The sequence below is a fragment of the Hypanus sabinus genome, chromosome X2 (assembly GCF_030144855.1).
Source record: "Hypanus sabinus isolate sHypSab1 chromosome X2, sHypSab1.hap1, whole genome shotgun sequence".
NCBI classification, from domain to species: domain Eukaryota; kingdom Metazoa; phylum Chordata; class Chondrichthyes; order Myliobatiformes; family Dasyatidae; genus Hypanus; species Hypanus sabinus.
The window spans coordinates 2242201-2258711 of record NC_082739.1 but is presented as its reverse complement, the minus strand read 5'-3'; the positions used below and the strand labels follow the sequence as shown (position 1 = coordinate 2258711).

At 38.6% G+C, this 16511-nt stretch overlaps 1 protein-coding gene across 2 annotated transcripts in view; it reads right to left on the bottom strand.

Moving 5' to 3' along the window:
- sik3 (SIK family kinase 3) overlaps window positions 1-16511 on the bottom strand; it is a 361914-nt gene that overhangs the window by 67811 nt on the left and 277592 nt on the right. For both annotated transcript variants that reach the window (XM_059956807.1, XM_059956806.1), the window contains exons 7-9: window positions 9797-9915; window positions 7835-7945; window positions 5259-5402 (exon numbers count right to left, since the gene is read on the bottom strand). In XM_059956807.1, coding sequence (XP_059812790.1) covers window positions 5259-5402; window positions 7835-7945; window positions 9797-9915 — 374 coding nt within the window. The remainder of the gene's footprint in view (window positions 1-5258; window positions 5403-7834; window positions 7946-9796; window positions 9916-16511) is intronic.

Genomic DNA, 16511 nt, shown 5'->3' with positions numbered 1-16511 from the left:
CCATGCAAATATTCCCTAAACATTTGCCACATTTCTGCCGTACATTTCCCTGAGAACACCTGTTCCCAATTTATGTTTCCAAGTTCCTGCCTGATAGCACCATATTTCCCCTTATTCCAATTAAACATTTCCCTAACTTGTCTGTTCCTACCCTTTTCCAATGCTGTGGTAAAGGAAATAGAATTGTGATCACTATCTCCAAAATGCTCTCCCACTTACAGATCTGACACCTGACCAGGTTCATTTCCCAATACCAGATCAAGTACAGCCTCTCCTCTTTAGGCTTATCTACATATTGTGTCAAGAAACCTTCCTAAACACTCCTAACAAACTCCACCCCATCTAAACCCCTCGCTCTAGGGACATGCCAATCAATATTTGAGAAATTAAAATCTCTCACCACAACAACCTTGTCATTATTACACCTTTCCAGAATCTGTCTCCCTATCTGCTTCTCGATGTTCCTGTTACCATTGGGTGGTCTATAAAAAAACACCCAGTAGAGTTATTGACCTCTTCCTATTTCTAACTTCCACCCACAGAAACTCAGTAGACAATCCCTCCATGACTTCCTTCTTTTCGGCAATCGTGACACTATCTCTGATCAATAGTGCCACACCCCACCTCTTTTGTACCCCTCCCTGTCCTTTTTGAAACATTTAAAGCCTGGCACTCGAAGTAACCATTCCTGCCCCTGGGCCATCCAAGTCTCTGTAATGGCCACAACATCATAGCTCCAAGTACTGATCCACACTCTAAGCTCATCCGCTTTGTTCATGATGCTTCTTGCATTAGAATAGACACATCTCAAACCATCGGTCTGAGTGCATCCCTTCTTTATTACCTGCCTATCCTCCCTCTCACACTGTCTCCAAGCTTTTTCTATTTGTGAGGCAACAGTCCCTTTCCTCTGTCTCTTCAGTTTGGTTCCCACCCCCCAGCAATTCTAGTTTAAACTCTCCCCAATAGCCTTGGCTAATAAAATGGCCAGTGAGTGCATGTGTGCAAGAGTATAGGTATCACCCGTTTTACAAAAGTTCGCTTTACACCACTTTGCTTTTACGAAAGACCTACATTAGTACCTATTTTCGCTAACCAAAAGAAATCCGAAGAGGAATTTGCTTTTACAAAAAAAGGCAAGAAGTGAAAACAGCGTTCAGCATTTGTTTTGCAGCCAGCCATTATAGAGGCAGCGTGCGCCGCGATTAGCGAGAGTGGCAAAAAGCAAAAATAGAGTTCAGCGTTTGTTATGCAGCCAGCCGTTATTGAGGCAGTGCACACCCCGAGCAGTGAGAGTGGCGAAAAGGGAAAATAGCGTTCAGCGTTTGTTATGCAGCAAGCCGTTATTGAGGCAGTGCACACCCCGAGCAGTGAGAGTGGCGAAAAGGGAAAATAGCGTTCAGCGTTTGTTATGCAGCAAGCCGTTATTGAGGCAGTGCACACCCCGAGCAGTGAGAGTGGCGAAAAGGGAAAATAGCGTTCAGCGTTTGTTATGCAGCAAGCCGTTATTGAGGCAGTGCACACCCCGAGCAGTGAGAGTGGCGAAAAGGGAAAATAGCGTTCAGCGTTTGTTTTGCAGACAGCCATTTATAAAGGCAGCGCGCACCCCGAGCAACAAGAGTGGTGAGAAGCAAAATAGCGTTCAGCATTTGTTTTGCAGCGAGCCATTATAGAGGCAGCGCGCACCCTGAGCAGCAAGAGTGGCGAAAAGCAAAAATAGTGTTCAGCGTTAGTTTTGCAGCCAGCCGTTATAGAGGCAGCGTGTGCCGCGATCAGCGAGAGTGGCAAAAAGTGAAAATAGCGTTCAGCGTTTGTTTTGCAGCCAGCCGTTATAGAGGTGGCGCGCACCCCGAGCAACGAGAGTGGCAAAAAACGAAAACAGCGTTCAGCGTTTGTTTTTGCAGCAAGCCGTTATAGAGGAAGGGTGCACCCCGAGCAGCGAAAATGGCAAAAAGCAAAAATAGCGTTCAGAGTTTGTTTTGCTCTCAGCATCAAGCCGCCATAGCTTTGAACTGTGTGAGATTTTTGCCACAATTGACAGTGCTGCAATGATTGCAGAAAAGTATGACTTTAATTTTAAAAGGGCACGTAGGTTTAGGGCAGGTTTGCAGGATGTTTTGAGTGCTTACAAAGAACTGTATGATAGAAAAACACGTGAACCTTCCAGTGTGCTTGCTGTCTTCCCAATTCTGGTAAGTGAAACTACACTGTACATACATTATTTCTACTTTATATAGGCTGTGTATTTATCATATCATTCCTGCTTTTACTATATATTACTGTTATTTTAGGTTTTATGTGCCATATAAGTTAATGCTTCTTCGCTTTACACCATTTCAGCTTATGAAAGATTTCATAGGAACACTCTACTTTCGGGTAGCGGGGAAACATGGATTGAATAAATTTTCAAAGCTAAAAATGCTCTCCAGAATAGTTCACCAGTCAAAGTAAAAAAAATGAATTCAACACTTTCTCAAAGTTGTAAGATTTTTAAAAATTTACTCAAAAATAATTAATGTGTGATAGGAACACAAATCTTTAACTACTTTAAAATCTATTATATGGGTTAAGAAACTGAGTAAGTGATACAAATCTACGATACACAGTGCTCACCTAATTTTTTTAAACATCATGTCAGTTTTATCTTTGAGAATGCATTCAAATACTTCCACAAAAATGTATGATCTTAGAATTTCACACCACCCTCTCTTTGCACGTAGACTCAGTGGAACTACTAATTTCAAGTGAGATAAGTGGGTAGATCAGCCTTAAATCAACTTTTCAAACTTCATTAAACATAGAAAATTGGTTGAAATATCTGATTTTGTCTGCAGATGGAAACTTTTGATGTGCTAAGTAGCAATTATTGTGAATGGTCCCAAGAGTTTTCTGAACATTTTCCGTAACTACAAAATTTCTATTAACTCCTAAACTCCAAAAAATACATTCTAGCAAATGTACACAGCCATTTCCAATGCAACCATTTTCAAACAAAACTCATCTAGAAAGTCAATCAATTTGCATCCAATCGTTATGCATAAATAGTGCCTCAAGTCATTTTAACCCAGGTTATGTCATTCTAGTTATCAGTTACTGGTGAAGTAACACCCATCATGTAACTGGACCCAACACTCTGCATTCTTTTCATGCTGGTGCAACATATGTATTCCTGTACCCCTGTCCCAACAGCAAACTATGTCACAACTTGCACAATGCTCTTACTCATATTGATTGGATCTTGAGTGCAGCCTACAAATGTAGCTATACAGTTACAATAGTTGAACAGTCTGACAACTTGTAGCTACATCCACACAACACCGGATAAATCTGTAACCGAAGCTTTTTCTCTTCGTTTTTACCCTCCGTCCACACTAAAACAGCGTTTTTGTCCCCTGAAACTGGAGTTTTTCAGAACTCGTTGCAAGCTATGAAAATAACTTCAGAAATCCATTGTGTACACTGACTAACGGTGTGTGCTTTCTCCAGCAGTTATACACTTTCAATAGGTGCTTCATTTGGGGTTTCTCTGGCAGTAACCTAGTACGAGAGCTATTGTTATGGAAATGATAGTCAGATTGGGTGAGTAGGAAACCTTAAGCTACATCCACACTAGACTGGATAATTTTGAAGACGTCGGCTTCACGTAAAAACGATAGGCGTCCACACTATGTGTTTCTAAAAATATCTCTATCCACATTGAAACGGAGATTTCGTCGAATCTCCTCCTGCATGTGCAGGAAAACATCCACCGAAAACAAGCGACATGCTTGGTGTTGAATCTCGCTGTGAAAGATGGTGCGTGTTTGTTCAGTTACAGACTACAAAAACTTTAACGACGGGCAGCTGTTGGCTCTCGCGCAGGAAGATTTAAAAGTAAATAAAAACAAATACTGAAGCGTATGGAGGCAACCAACAGGGAGTTCACAGACAGTATGACCCGGCTGACGACAAACATTGAAAAACTGACCAACTCTGTTCCATTAACAAAGCACCTTGTTGAATGTGTAAAACATGTCTGCATCAGTATTATCTTGTATTTCCATACAATGTTACATTAGGCTGTTACACATCTATTGTCAGAGAAGTACTTGCATAAATAGGTAAACCACCTTCATACAAGCAAGGACAGAAAACAGGACAAAGTGAGTACAGTATACTTATTTCTTCAGTAAGTTACTTATTTCTTCAGTAACTTCAGTAAGTTACACCAAAGTATTTGGTGAGTACATTTCTAACTCTTCTGGCTTCAGTCTCATTGCCGTCTGTTCTGAAATTGTTAGGTTGCGTTCAAGAAAACAATGAAATGGTGCGCTGCCGTCTGACAGTGCTTTCAGAAGTCTCCGGTTACCCCATCTACACTGATCTGCCTGAGCAGCGTTCTCAAAAGTACCCACCCTGGAAAGCATTTCTGAAAAGTTCCGGTTTCGGGGGACGAAAACGCTGTTTTAGTGTGGACAGAAGGTAAAAACGAAGATAAAAAGCTTCGGTTACGGATTTATCCAGCGTAGTGTGGACGTAGCCTTAGGGTAGGAGATAGAGACATTCTCACTCGCGAATTCCTAAGGGTGAGATTCAGTATTTGCCTAGCTGATTCAGAAACTTCATTGTTATGTGTCATGTTCTGCACAAACCAGCAATCCAAGACAGCTGCCTGCACCGGAGTAAGAGTAACATGCAACCTTGGAGCATAAGGGTCATGAATCATAGGCTGAAGAATACCAGGAAAAGAAGAACATGGTTGCCGTCAGGGGGAAATCTCAGTAGAGTGCTTCCAGTCTCATCAGCCTATGAAGCAGAGGTGGCAGGCATTAATTTTACAGACAATAAAGTACTCTTTGATTAAGAGATACTTTCCATAACACACATACATTTTGGCATGTTGTCTAAGAAGAATTAAGACCCTTTAATTGAAACAATTAAGTCCTGAAGATCTTGACAGGGTGGAAGCAGGGAGAATTTTTTTTTTTAAAAAAGGGGATTGATAATTAAAGGTTACTGTTTTAAAAACAAGGGATTGCCATAAAAAAACTATTCCTCAGTGGGTGATGAACCTTTGGAACTTATTGCCACACAGAGTTATAAAAGTAGAATATTTGATTGTCTTTATGACAGTGTTAAGTAAACCAGCCATGCTTTGAACCATTCTAGTTAATCTTCACTACACGTCCTGTAAGGAATTTCATATTAACTTGTTCAAAGATGATCATGCAACATTTATCAAAATTTGTCACAAATCTATGGAGTTCACTGCACTTTACCTGGACATTTGCAGGCGACTGAAAGGGCATAGAGCGAGGAACGCTTGGCGGTGCAGAGATACGCAATGTCTTATGCCGCTTTAACTTGTCACACAGCAGACTGTAAATTGCATTAAATTGATCATAGGCATCTGTCTTCAATGACTAGAAATAAAAGTAAAGCCAGTGTTAAACTGACCTGCATAAAAACTGATTGAAAAACATTATCAATTTACTCTTCCGTATGCAGCATTAACAAGGATATGTTTTCTCTTTCAATATTTTTATTAATATTATATAAATTGCATAAATACAAATACAAAATTCATAAGGATACAAGTAATACAAATCACATTACATTTAAATCAAAGTAATATGATCACAGTATCCCATATTCCAAATCAATCATGTAGAAAAAATGATTGAATTATGAAATGGAATGAAATAATTGTATTTTATTAAAAAAAATCTATCCCCACTACCAAAATGAGCTGGTTAGTGAAAAAAAAGAGGAAAAAATACCTTAATATTATATTAATAAAGGCTCAGATCCATACTTTAATAACAGTTCAAAGATTATGAAAATAACTCAGAAAGGGTCCCCATAACATTAGAAAATCATGTTTAGAATCAGAAATTGAACAATGAATCTTCTCTAGATCAAGGCACAACATAATTTCAGATAGCCATTGAACATGAGTGGGTGGGGCAGCCTCCTTCCATTTGAGCAAGATCGCCCTCCTGGCCATAAGATAAAGGCCAATACCCGCAAATTAGATGGCTTCAGTTTTGTAATACTACCCTCAACAATACCAAACATGACAGTCAAGGGATTGGGCTTAAAACTAACATTGAAAAGTACAAAAAAGTTTGAAATACATCTTTTCAAAAATTTTCAAGGTTCAGACATGTCCAAATCATATAAATTAGTGCAGCCACTCCATTAGTACATCTATCACAGTAGGGGGAAATATCTGCATAGAAACGAGAGAGCTTGTCTTTAGACATATGAACTCTATGTACCACTTTGAATTGTAATGAAAAATGACAAGCACATAATGATGAAGAATTAATCAATTTTAAAATACTCTTCCAGCTCTCTTCAGATATGAAAATCTGTAAATCATTTTCCCACCCTCCTTCAATTTTATCTAAAGAGGCCTTTTCCAGTCCCAACAGCAGACCGCAAATGTAAGATATTGAACTGCTGTCAAAGGGTTTCAGATTAAAAATTGTATCTATTATATTCTTATCTGGACTTGTAGGAAATGTATGTAGTTGGGACCTTAAAAAATCTCTAATCTGTAAGTATCGAAAAAAGTGAGTATTGGAAAGGTTAAATTTTGTTGGAAGTTGCACAAAAGAGGAGAGATTCCCTGCATCAAACAAATCCTGAAATCATTTAATACCCAATCTATCCCATCCTTTAAAAGATAGGTCAATTAAAGATGGTTTAAAAAAAATTAGAAAAGATGGGACTCCAGAGGGAGAATCTTAATAAACCAAAGTGTTTTCTAAACTGTAACCAAATCCTCAAAGTATATTTGACCACCACATTGTCAGTTAGTTTATTTAAAGATAAAGGAAGCGAGGATCCAAGTAAAGAAATAATGGAAAATTTCATAAGAGTTGACTTCCAAAGAAACCCATATTGGGCAATTCTCACAGTTAATGTAGTATATCTAGAACATAATATTTTGTATATTAACTGCCCAATAATATTACCTAAAATAGGGTAAGGCAAAGCCTCCATTCTGTTTGGTTTTTTGAAGGTGAGCTTTATTTATTCGAGGTTTTTTATTCTTCCATATGTAGGAAGAAAGAATTAAATCCAAAAAGTCAAAAAAAATTTAGGAATAAAAACAGGCACAGCTTGAAAAAAGTATATAAATTTAGGTAAGATATTCATTTTAATAGAATTAATTCAGTCGATCAGTGATAAAGAGGCAACCAATTAGAAAGTGTTTCTTAACATAATTCATTAAAGTTAAAAAAATTTCCTTAAATAAATCTTTATAATTCTTAGTAACTGTTACTCTTAAATATGCAAATTGTTTTCTTAAAATTTTAAAAGGGAGGTTAATATCAGTTGGTATTAAATTGTTTAAAGGAAACAGTTCACTCTTACGTAAATTTAATTTATATCCTGAGAACTGACTAAAATTAGTCAGTAGACAGAACACAAATGGTAAAGAGGTTGTAACATTAGATATAAAAAGCAATAAGTCATCAGCATAGAGCGACAATTTATGAATAGTACCTCTCCCTAAAATATCAGTAATCTCTTTAGACTCTCGAAAAGCAATTGCTAAGGGTTCTAATGCCAAATCAAAAAGCAGAGGGCTCAAAGGACAACCTTGTCTAGTTCCACGTTGGGGTTTAGAAGGGTTTAAAACAAGGCTTTGTTTTGACCATGATACCTACCAATGGTAATTGATTACTTGCAAACTGGTTGGCAACTCAATCAAAATATCACTGACGACAAGATAAATTAAATAGCACACAACAAACATGATCAAAGAGAAGAATTCATGTTAAAAATTGAATAACTGCACACACTTTGGACAGTACAAAACACAATAGGAGACTCAAAGTACCTGTAGTGTGCGTTCTCTTTCCAGACCCAATTCTGCCATGTACATGAGCACCTGTTCATTCAGAGGCTCTGTTTTAATCTCTACTTTGACCTGCTTGGATTCTGTTATTAACTATGAAAAGCAATAATATAATTAAAACATTTTGCCTTCAACTTTACAGCATTTTGCATTATTTTTAAAAATGGAACTTTTATGTGTTCAGGATGCATAAAATTAATAGTTACTTAACATCAGTCATTTGCAAATGAAGTCTGAAATTCGAATCATCCAGATGTAAAATGACACAATCACTCAATTTCACTAGATTTCAATTTGAGATTTTTTATAGCGCTTTACATCTCTTCAGGCGCTCGACATCTCTTCAGGACTTCCCAAGGCCCATAACAGTCAATTAACTACTTCAAAATACATTAATTTAGCAATATAAGCAAATGTTCACAGCATCGCATGGTAAGAGGGATCATTCTTATTTCTGATTTAGAAATCTATGCATTTTACACTGTCATTCGTGCAGTGCATTACATTGGCATTGTCATCTTTAAAATCAGAACACAAGACACCAGACGGTCCTTTTGAAGAAGGGATGCTCATTGCCCCTTTGTCAATATTTATCCTTCAACCACTACTAAAAACCTCTAATTTATTTGTCTGCTGTACTTTCCCATATGTAAAATGGTTGCCATGTAACAGTGATCTAATTTCAAGTAACTGGCTATGATGCACCCAGGAGTGTCCTGAAGCTGTAATAAGTACCACAGAAGTACAAACATTTTTCTAGTTGTTTTGATTTTGGTAAGATTGAATGAAAGATGAATGTCCGGCAGGGCAATAAGAGAGACCTCTTGTACTCCAATCTCTGACCTTATTTGATGACAGCGTCTCCAACAACTTCTGATCTACACTGAAGCATCAGCCTTAGTTTCACTCAAGAACATTTTTAGAGACAAAATACAATACCAAAGTGTTTCTATTTCCATCACTGACAACATTGGCACTCATTATTCAACCCTGATGACCTGGATGTGAAAAAAGTCCTCATCTTTACAACCCATAACACGAATTAAACAACAAATCATTCAAGTAAAGCCTACTTGCTTTCCTCACCCACCATTAGTGAACAGGGACCTTAAATAGCAGTTTTTCCGTTCTAGGTTTATGGATTCTGACATCAGCTGTAGTGGTTGGAACATCATGGTTAATTCAACTAAATCAATAAGCCTTTCAAGTAAAACCTGAAACTATTTAGTGAAAAAAAAATTACTGAGGCACTGGCAGTAGAACAGAATCCATTGCTGAAACACATGGGATCCATACCCACCTCCACTGATTTTGTCACAAGGCTTTGAACTTTTATTATATTTCCAGATTTGGAAAAGTTTTTTTTAAACAGAGGTGTGATTAAAATAAAAAAGTCCAAAATTGCAATTTCACCTTCATATGTAAAGAAGTGATTCTACCTTGACTGAGACATTATTGTGATGAGCCACAACAATGTGATGTTTCACTTTAAGGACAAGAAATCAAACTATTTGTCAAACTTTCTTGTAATAGTACATTTTACCAGATAGTACACTACTGTCAGATCAAGAAATAATCTGTGACAGGTTTCCTTTTCAAAAATAGAGGGGTTTTTTTAAGTGCTGGCTTTTAGCATGGGAGAGAAGAGACTGAAGGACAAAGTCCTTGTGGAGTTTGCATATTCTCTGTGCAACTCTGCATTTCCACTGGATGCTCTAGTTGACTCTTGGGCAAGTGAAATGCTTACTAGAAATTACCCTCTAGTGTACATAAGTGGCAGAAGAATTAAAAGGGACTTGTTGGGTATGTGCAAAAGAACAAGTTGCAGGGAAAGAGGGGGAAAATAGGACTGATGGGATTGCTTTGCTCAAACCTAATAAGGACCTGCTGGGCTGATTGGGCTTCCTTCTACAGAATAGTAGGTAGGCACTAAATTATGCTCACCCGGTCAAACTCTGGATCTGGTTCCCCTATTTTCATCCATTTATGTTTGCAGATTTGTTCCACAGACAAGCGTTTGCTTGGGTCTAGCACAAGCATATGTCGAATCAAATGTTCACATTCTGAAAAGAAATAAGTGGAATCAGCAACCAGACCAACACATGTAAGCTTTAGTTGTTTTGTAGATGAGGTTTAAAACTGTCCAAAGTACTATTACATTATAGCAAATAAACAAAATACAAACTGTACTTTAAATAAAAATGCTGCCTTGTTTGGTAGATATAAGCATATGCTTTGAGGAATTTTAAAGCATTAAGCTGATTCTCTCCTCATATTATAAAGAACCCATTGATACAAGGGACAATTTAAACTAGGATTATTTTGTAAAGATGCATAACATATAAACAACTTATTATGGGATCTAGTGGCCAAAAGATTGTTCTTCACCATTTTATTGCCATTAAAACAACAGTGTCACCCCAATGAGTTAATGAAAATCGCATAAAAAATCAAAACTTTCAAGTGCAACAGCATTTTGGTGTAATAGTGCTCAAAAACTAATTTAAATTTCAAGTAAATTTACCATCAAACTACATGGAAAAGTACATACAGTAGAATCAATGGAAAACTACACACAAAGACGTACAGACAGATGGATAGATACGTATATACATAATATTGAGAAAATGAGTTGTACGATCCTTGAAAGTGAGTCCGTAGGTTGCAGAATCAGTTGAGTGTTGGGGTGAGTGAAGTTATCCATTTTGGTTCAGCAGCCTGATGGTTAAGAGGTAATAACTGTTCCTGAACCTGCTCATATGGGCCTCAGGAAACTCAGATAATTTTCCCCTCCTTGAAAGAGAAGTCTACATGCCCGCCCTAATTCAGCAGTGAGAAAAAGACTGAAATATGGTAGAATTCAGCAGCAGTAGCTTGTAGTAATTCTGGGAAGCTAATAGTAATTGGCATCCTAAACTCTTGAGCAGGGCAGATCAGATGCTTTTGGGTCTGCAATTGAAATCATAAAAGATCAGGGAATTTAATGAGGACAGACTATGAGGTTTGGATTCACAAAGTATCTCTTGAGAAAGTAAGAGCTATCATTTGTCAGACCAGTGAGATCAAGAAAACTTTAAGTGTAATTCTTAGGAGATTTTTTACCACAAAAGAAATATGTTAAGAAAATCAACAAAAACTGTAGGAAAATGAGAAGACAAATTTCATAGCAGACAGTAAGATGAAAGAGCTCATTGTGGACTTCAGGAAGCGTAAGAATAAGGAACACATACCAATCCTCAAAGAGGGATCAGAAGTGGAGAGAGTGAGCAGTTTCAAGTTCCTGAGTGTCAAGATCTCGGAGGATGTAACCTGGTCCTAACATACTGATGCAGTTATAAAGAAGGCAAGACAGAGGCTATACTTCATTAGGAGTTTGAAGAGATTTGGTATGTCAACAAATACACTCAAAAACTTCTACAGATGTACCGTGGAGAGGCTGCATCACTATCTGATATGGGGTGGGGGGCTACTGCACAGGACCGAAAGAAGCTGCAGAGGGTTGAAAATTTACCTCAGCTCCATCTTGGGTACTAGCCCACAAAGTACCAGGACATCTTCAAGGAGCGCTGTCTCAGAAAGGCAGCATCCATTATTAAGGACCTCCAATACCCAGGGCATACCCTTTTTTCACTGTTACCATCAGGTAGGAGGTACAGAAACCTGAAGGCACGCACTCAGCAATTCAGGAACAGCTTCTCCCCTTCTGCCATCCAATTCCTGAATGAACATTGAACCCTTGGACACTACCTCACTTTCTTTTAATATATAGTATTTCTGTTTTTTGCACGATTTTTAATCTATTCAATATACATACACTATATAAAGTATACTGAATAAGATTTAATTTATTTTTTCCTGTTTTTTTTAAATTATTATTGAACTGCTGCTGCTAATTTAACAAATTTCACGGCACATGCCTGTGATAATAAACCTGATTCTGGTTCTGATTCTGAGGAAGTATTCACAAAATTATATTAATCCAGATAATTGGATTTTCAACAAAAAAGTACCATTTTTGTTTTATGAACTGGGTATATTCAAGTCAAGTCACTTTTTATTGTCATTTCGACCATAACTGCTGGTACAGTACATAGTAAAAATGAGACAACGTTTTTTTTCAGGACCATGGTGTTACATGACATAGTACAAAAACTAGACTGAACTACGTAAAAAACAACACAGGAAAAAAAACTACACTAGACTACAGACCTACCCAGGTCTGCATAAAGTGCACAATACTGTGCAGGCATTATAATAAATAAATAAATAAATAAATAAAGACAACAGGGCAGTAAGGTGTCAGTCCAGGCTCTGGGTATTGAGGAGTCTGATAGCTTGAAGGAAGAAATTGTTATATAGTCTGGTCGTGAGAACCCAAATGCTTTGGTGCCTTTTCCCAGACGGCAGGAGGGAGAAGCGTTTGTATGAGGGGTGCATGGGGTCCTTCATAATGCTATTTGCTTTGCGGATGCAGCGTGTAATGTAAATGTCCGTAATGGCGGGAAGAGAGACCCTGATGATCTTCTCAGCTGACCTCACTATCCGCTGCAGGGTCTTGCGATCCAAGATGGTGCAATTTTGAACTCCAAGTCCAAAAAAAATCTAATCAACCACAGTAACAAATTTATTTTGCATGTTATTCATAAAACTGATGAAAATGATGTATAAATATATTTAATTCCAGCTGCAGGATTCCAACTTAAGTAGTTTGGCAGTTAATTACTACCTGGCAACTTCATGAACACTAAATGACAATAGGGTGGAACCTTGTGCAGTGTAAACTGAGTGAGGAATTTGCAATCGCATGTACACTGCAAAATCGAGAAGACTAACCAGTTTATAATAGAACAAAGCTTCTGTTTCTTTTTAAATGTAATGCATTAAACATTAATACTATAATACAGAGAGACAGAAACTGAGTTGCAACCTATAAATTTACATTGTTTTATTATTCTCCAAGTCCACAAAAATACATTGTCTACCTATTAAAATTATTCAGTATTGCAAAATAACCTACATAATGGCAAATGGAGATCAAATTATACATCTCAAAATTAATTTTACCTTACAATACATCTGGTAGCCACCAAGTAATTTAATAACTTGAGGTCTTGGCACTTCGAGGAATCCCAAGTGCCAAATGGGATCAGTAAACAACAAATAGCTGTCTAATAACTAACATAAACACAAGAAAGTTTGCTAATACTGGAAATCCAGACCAACAAGCTCAAAATGTTGGAGGAACTCAGCAAGTCAGGCTGTATCTATGGAAATGAATAAACAGTCAACAATTCAACCGAGACCCTTCCTCAGGACTGGAAAGGAAGAAGGAAGATGCCAGAATAAAAAAGGTGGGAAGAGGGGAAGGAGGTGAGCTGGAAGGTGAAGACTGGTGAGTGTGAGTGGGAAAGGTAAAGGACTGGAGAGTAAAGAATCTGATAGAAGCAGAGAGTGGACCACTGGAGAAAGGGAAGGAGGAGGAGATCCAAGGGGAGGTGATAGGTGAGTGAGAAGAGGTAAAGAGGCCAGAATAGGGAATAGAAGAAGAGGGGAGGGGGGAAGGAAAAATTATTTACTGGAAGAAGAAATTGACGTTCATGCCATCGGGTTGGACCCTACGCAGGCTGAATATAAGATGTTGCTCCTCCACCCTGAGGGTGGCCTTATCTTGGCACAAGAGGAGGCCATCGATCAACATGTCAGAATTAAAATGTTTGGCCACCAGGAAGTTCTGCTTTTGATGGATGGAGCAGGAGGTGCTTGACGAAGCGGTCACCCAATTTACAACTGATTCCAACAATGTAGAGGAGACCGCATCGAGAGCACCGGACACAATAGACAACCCCAGCAGATTCAAAGGTGAAATGTTGCCTCACCTGGAATGACTGTTAGGAGCCCTGAGTGGAGGTGATGGAGGAGGTGAGTGGGCAAGTGTAGCGCTTTGGCTGTTTGAAGGGATAAGTACCGGGAAGGAGATTAGTGGGGAGGGACGAATGGGCAACAGAATCACAGAGGAAGCGATCCTTGTGGAAAACTTGGGGTGGGGGGATAAAGCTATGTTTTGTGGAAGGATCCTTTTGGAGATGGTGGAAATTGTGGAGGATCATGTGTTCGAAGCACAGGCTCATGGGGAGGTAGGTAAGGACAAGACAAACTCTATCTCTGTTAAGGCAGCGGAAAGATGGGGTAAGCGCGGATATTCGAGAAATGGAAGAGATGCGGGTGAGGGCAATATCTACAGTGGTGAAACGGAAACCCAATTCTTTGAAGGAGGAGGACATCTCTGATGTCCTAGAAAGGAAAGCCACATCATGAGAAAAGATGCAGAGATAAAGGAACTGAGAAAAGGGAATAGCATCTTTACAGGAGACAGGGTGGGAAGAGGTACAGTCAAGATAACTGTGAGAATCAGTAGGTTTATACAAGACGTCTGTTGACAGTTTGTCTCCAGAGATGGAGACAAAGAGATTGAGAAAAGTGAGGGAGGTGTCAGAAATAGACCAGGTGAAATTAAGGCAGGGTGGAAGTTAAAGGCAAAATTGATTAAATTAATAAGCTCAACACAGGTGCATGAAGCAGTACCAATGCAGTCATCAATATAGCAGAGGAAGAGCTGGGGGAGCATTACCGGAAAAGACTTGGAACATGCACTGTTCTACATAACCAATGAAGAGGCAGGTATAGCTAGGCCCGTGGCTTCTTCTTGAGTCTGGAGAAAGTGGGAGGAGCCGAAGGAAAAATTGTTGAGGGTGAGGACCAGTTCTGCCAGATGAAAGAGGGTGGTGGTGGAGGGAAACTGGTTGATTCTTTTTTCAAGAAACAAGTGGAAAGCTTTGAGGCCTTCTTGATGGGGGATAAAAGTGTTTAGGGACTGAACATCCATGGTGAAAGTGAGGCAGTCAGGGCCAGGGAATTGAATGTTATTGAGGAGACTGAAGGCATGAAAAGTGACATGGATTTAGGTGGGAAGGGACTGAACCAAAGGGGACAGAATGGAGTCTTGGTATGACGACATGAGTTCAGTGGGACAGGAGCAGACAGAAACAATAAGCCTACCTGGACAGTCAGGTTTCTGGACCTTGGGTTAGAGGCAGAAGCAAGCAGTCCGGGGTAAGGAAACTAATAACTATGTGCTTTCAGATCTCAAAATGCATTTCATAGTTCTAAAACATTACCTGTCTGGGTTACAATTAAAATATATACTTCAGGTCTGCATCTGAAATAATTAGTCAAACTGATCTCCCTTGCTCTTGAAGCAACATAAATAATCATGAAAGCGCATAAAAAATAATTTCTTATTTTTAGTAGAAACATGTTTCATATTCAGGTTTTAGTAGTACAATGGGTTATCAATGTCCTCTTAATTCTTTGAATTAGGTCCGAATACAGCACAGAAAGGTATAATGAATACACTTTGTAACTGCTATCTAGAATGCAGTATCAGCATTTTCAATTATCACAGGGACAATCAAAACCCGGAGATAAAAGCACATATGTATGCACATACATACAGTACATTCACGCATATTTAACCAGTGTTACTTTCAGAAAATTAACAATTTATTTTGTTGTATAATAGATAACAAACTACAATAAAAGTTCACTCACTTTGTTTCGTGCATGCTACATTCTATGTCTATTCCTTCACTGTTTACAAGTTAGCAAATTATGAGCTTGTGTGCAAATGTTCTTTTAAATGATTGAGCAGCAGTGATGGATAGCAACTCAGAATTCAGAGCTTAAGCCTAACGAAGATACATCAAGAAAAAAGTCAGTGGTTGAATTCACTGCGGGCTTGGTTCTTTTACAGTGGAAGTACAAGAGACTTAAACAGAATCAGAATCATGCTTACTATCACTGACATGTCCTGAAATTTGTTGTTTTCGTGGAAGCAGCACAATGCAAGACATAAAAAATTGTTATAAGTTACAATGAAAAGTAAAATGAACACTAACTTGCTACTGCATGATGCCATCTCCAAACAAGAAACAGTCCATCCTGATGCATTTTAAATCAGTCAGAGACTTCAACCAGGCTTGTTTGAAGAAAGCCCTGCCCAATTACCATCAGCATATAACCTATAGCAGCAGAGGTCCCTACATACCAGACCACTGTTATACAAAGATAAAGAAAGTCTCCTGTTCCTGCCCAGACTGCATTTTGGTAAATCGGATCACTTGGCTGTCCTCCTCCTATCTGCATACAGGCAGAGGCTAAAGAGCAAAGCTCCAGATATTAGGACAGCAAAAAAGTGGTTGCAGGAGGCAGAGGAGCAGCTGGCTATCAGATTGCTTTGAGTCAGTGGACTCACCCGTGTTCAACCGCTTATCTAGCGATCTGAATGAATACATCATGGTTGTAATATACTTTAAAACAGTTGTAGACAAGTGTGTTGCCACTAAATCATTCAGTCTTCCCCAACCAGAAGACCTGGATGAACCATGAGATCTGAAATCTGCTGAGAGCCAGATTAAAAGCATTCAGTCTAGTGACCAAGAAAGCTACACGAGGTTCAGGTACGATCGCTGGAAAGCTATCTCATGGGCAACATAGAAATTTCGGACCAAACTTGAATCAACGAAGGATGCTCAACAGTTGTGGCAGGGCTTGAATAATATCACCTCTTATAAAGTTGAATCAAGTGACATGGGGGACAGCA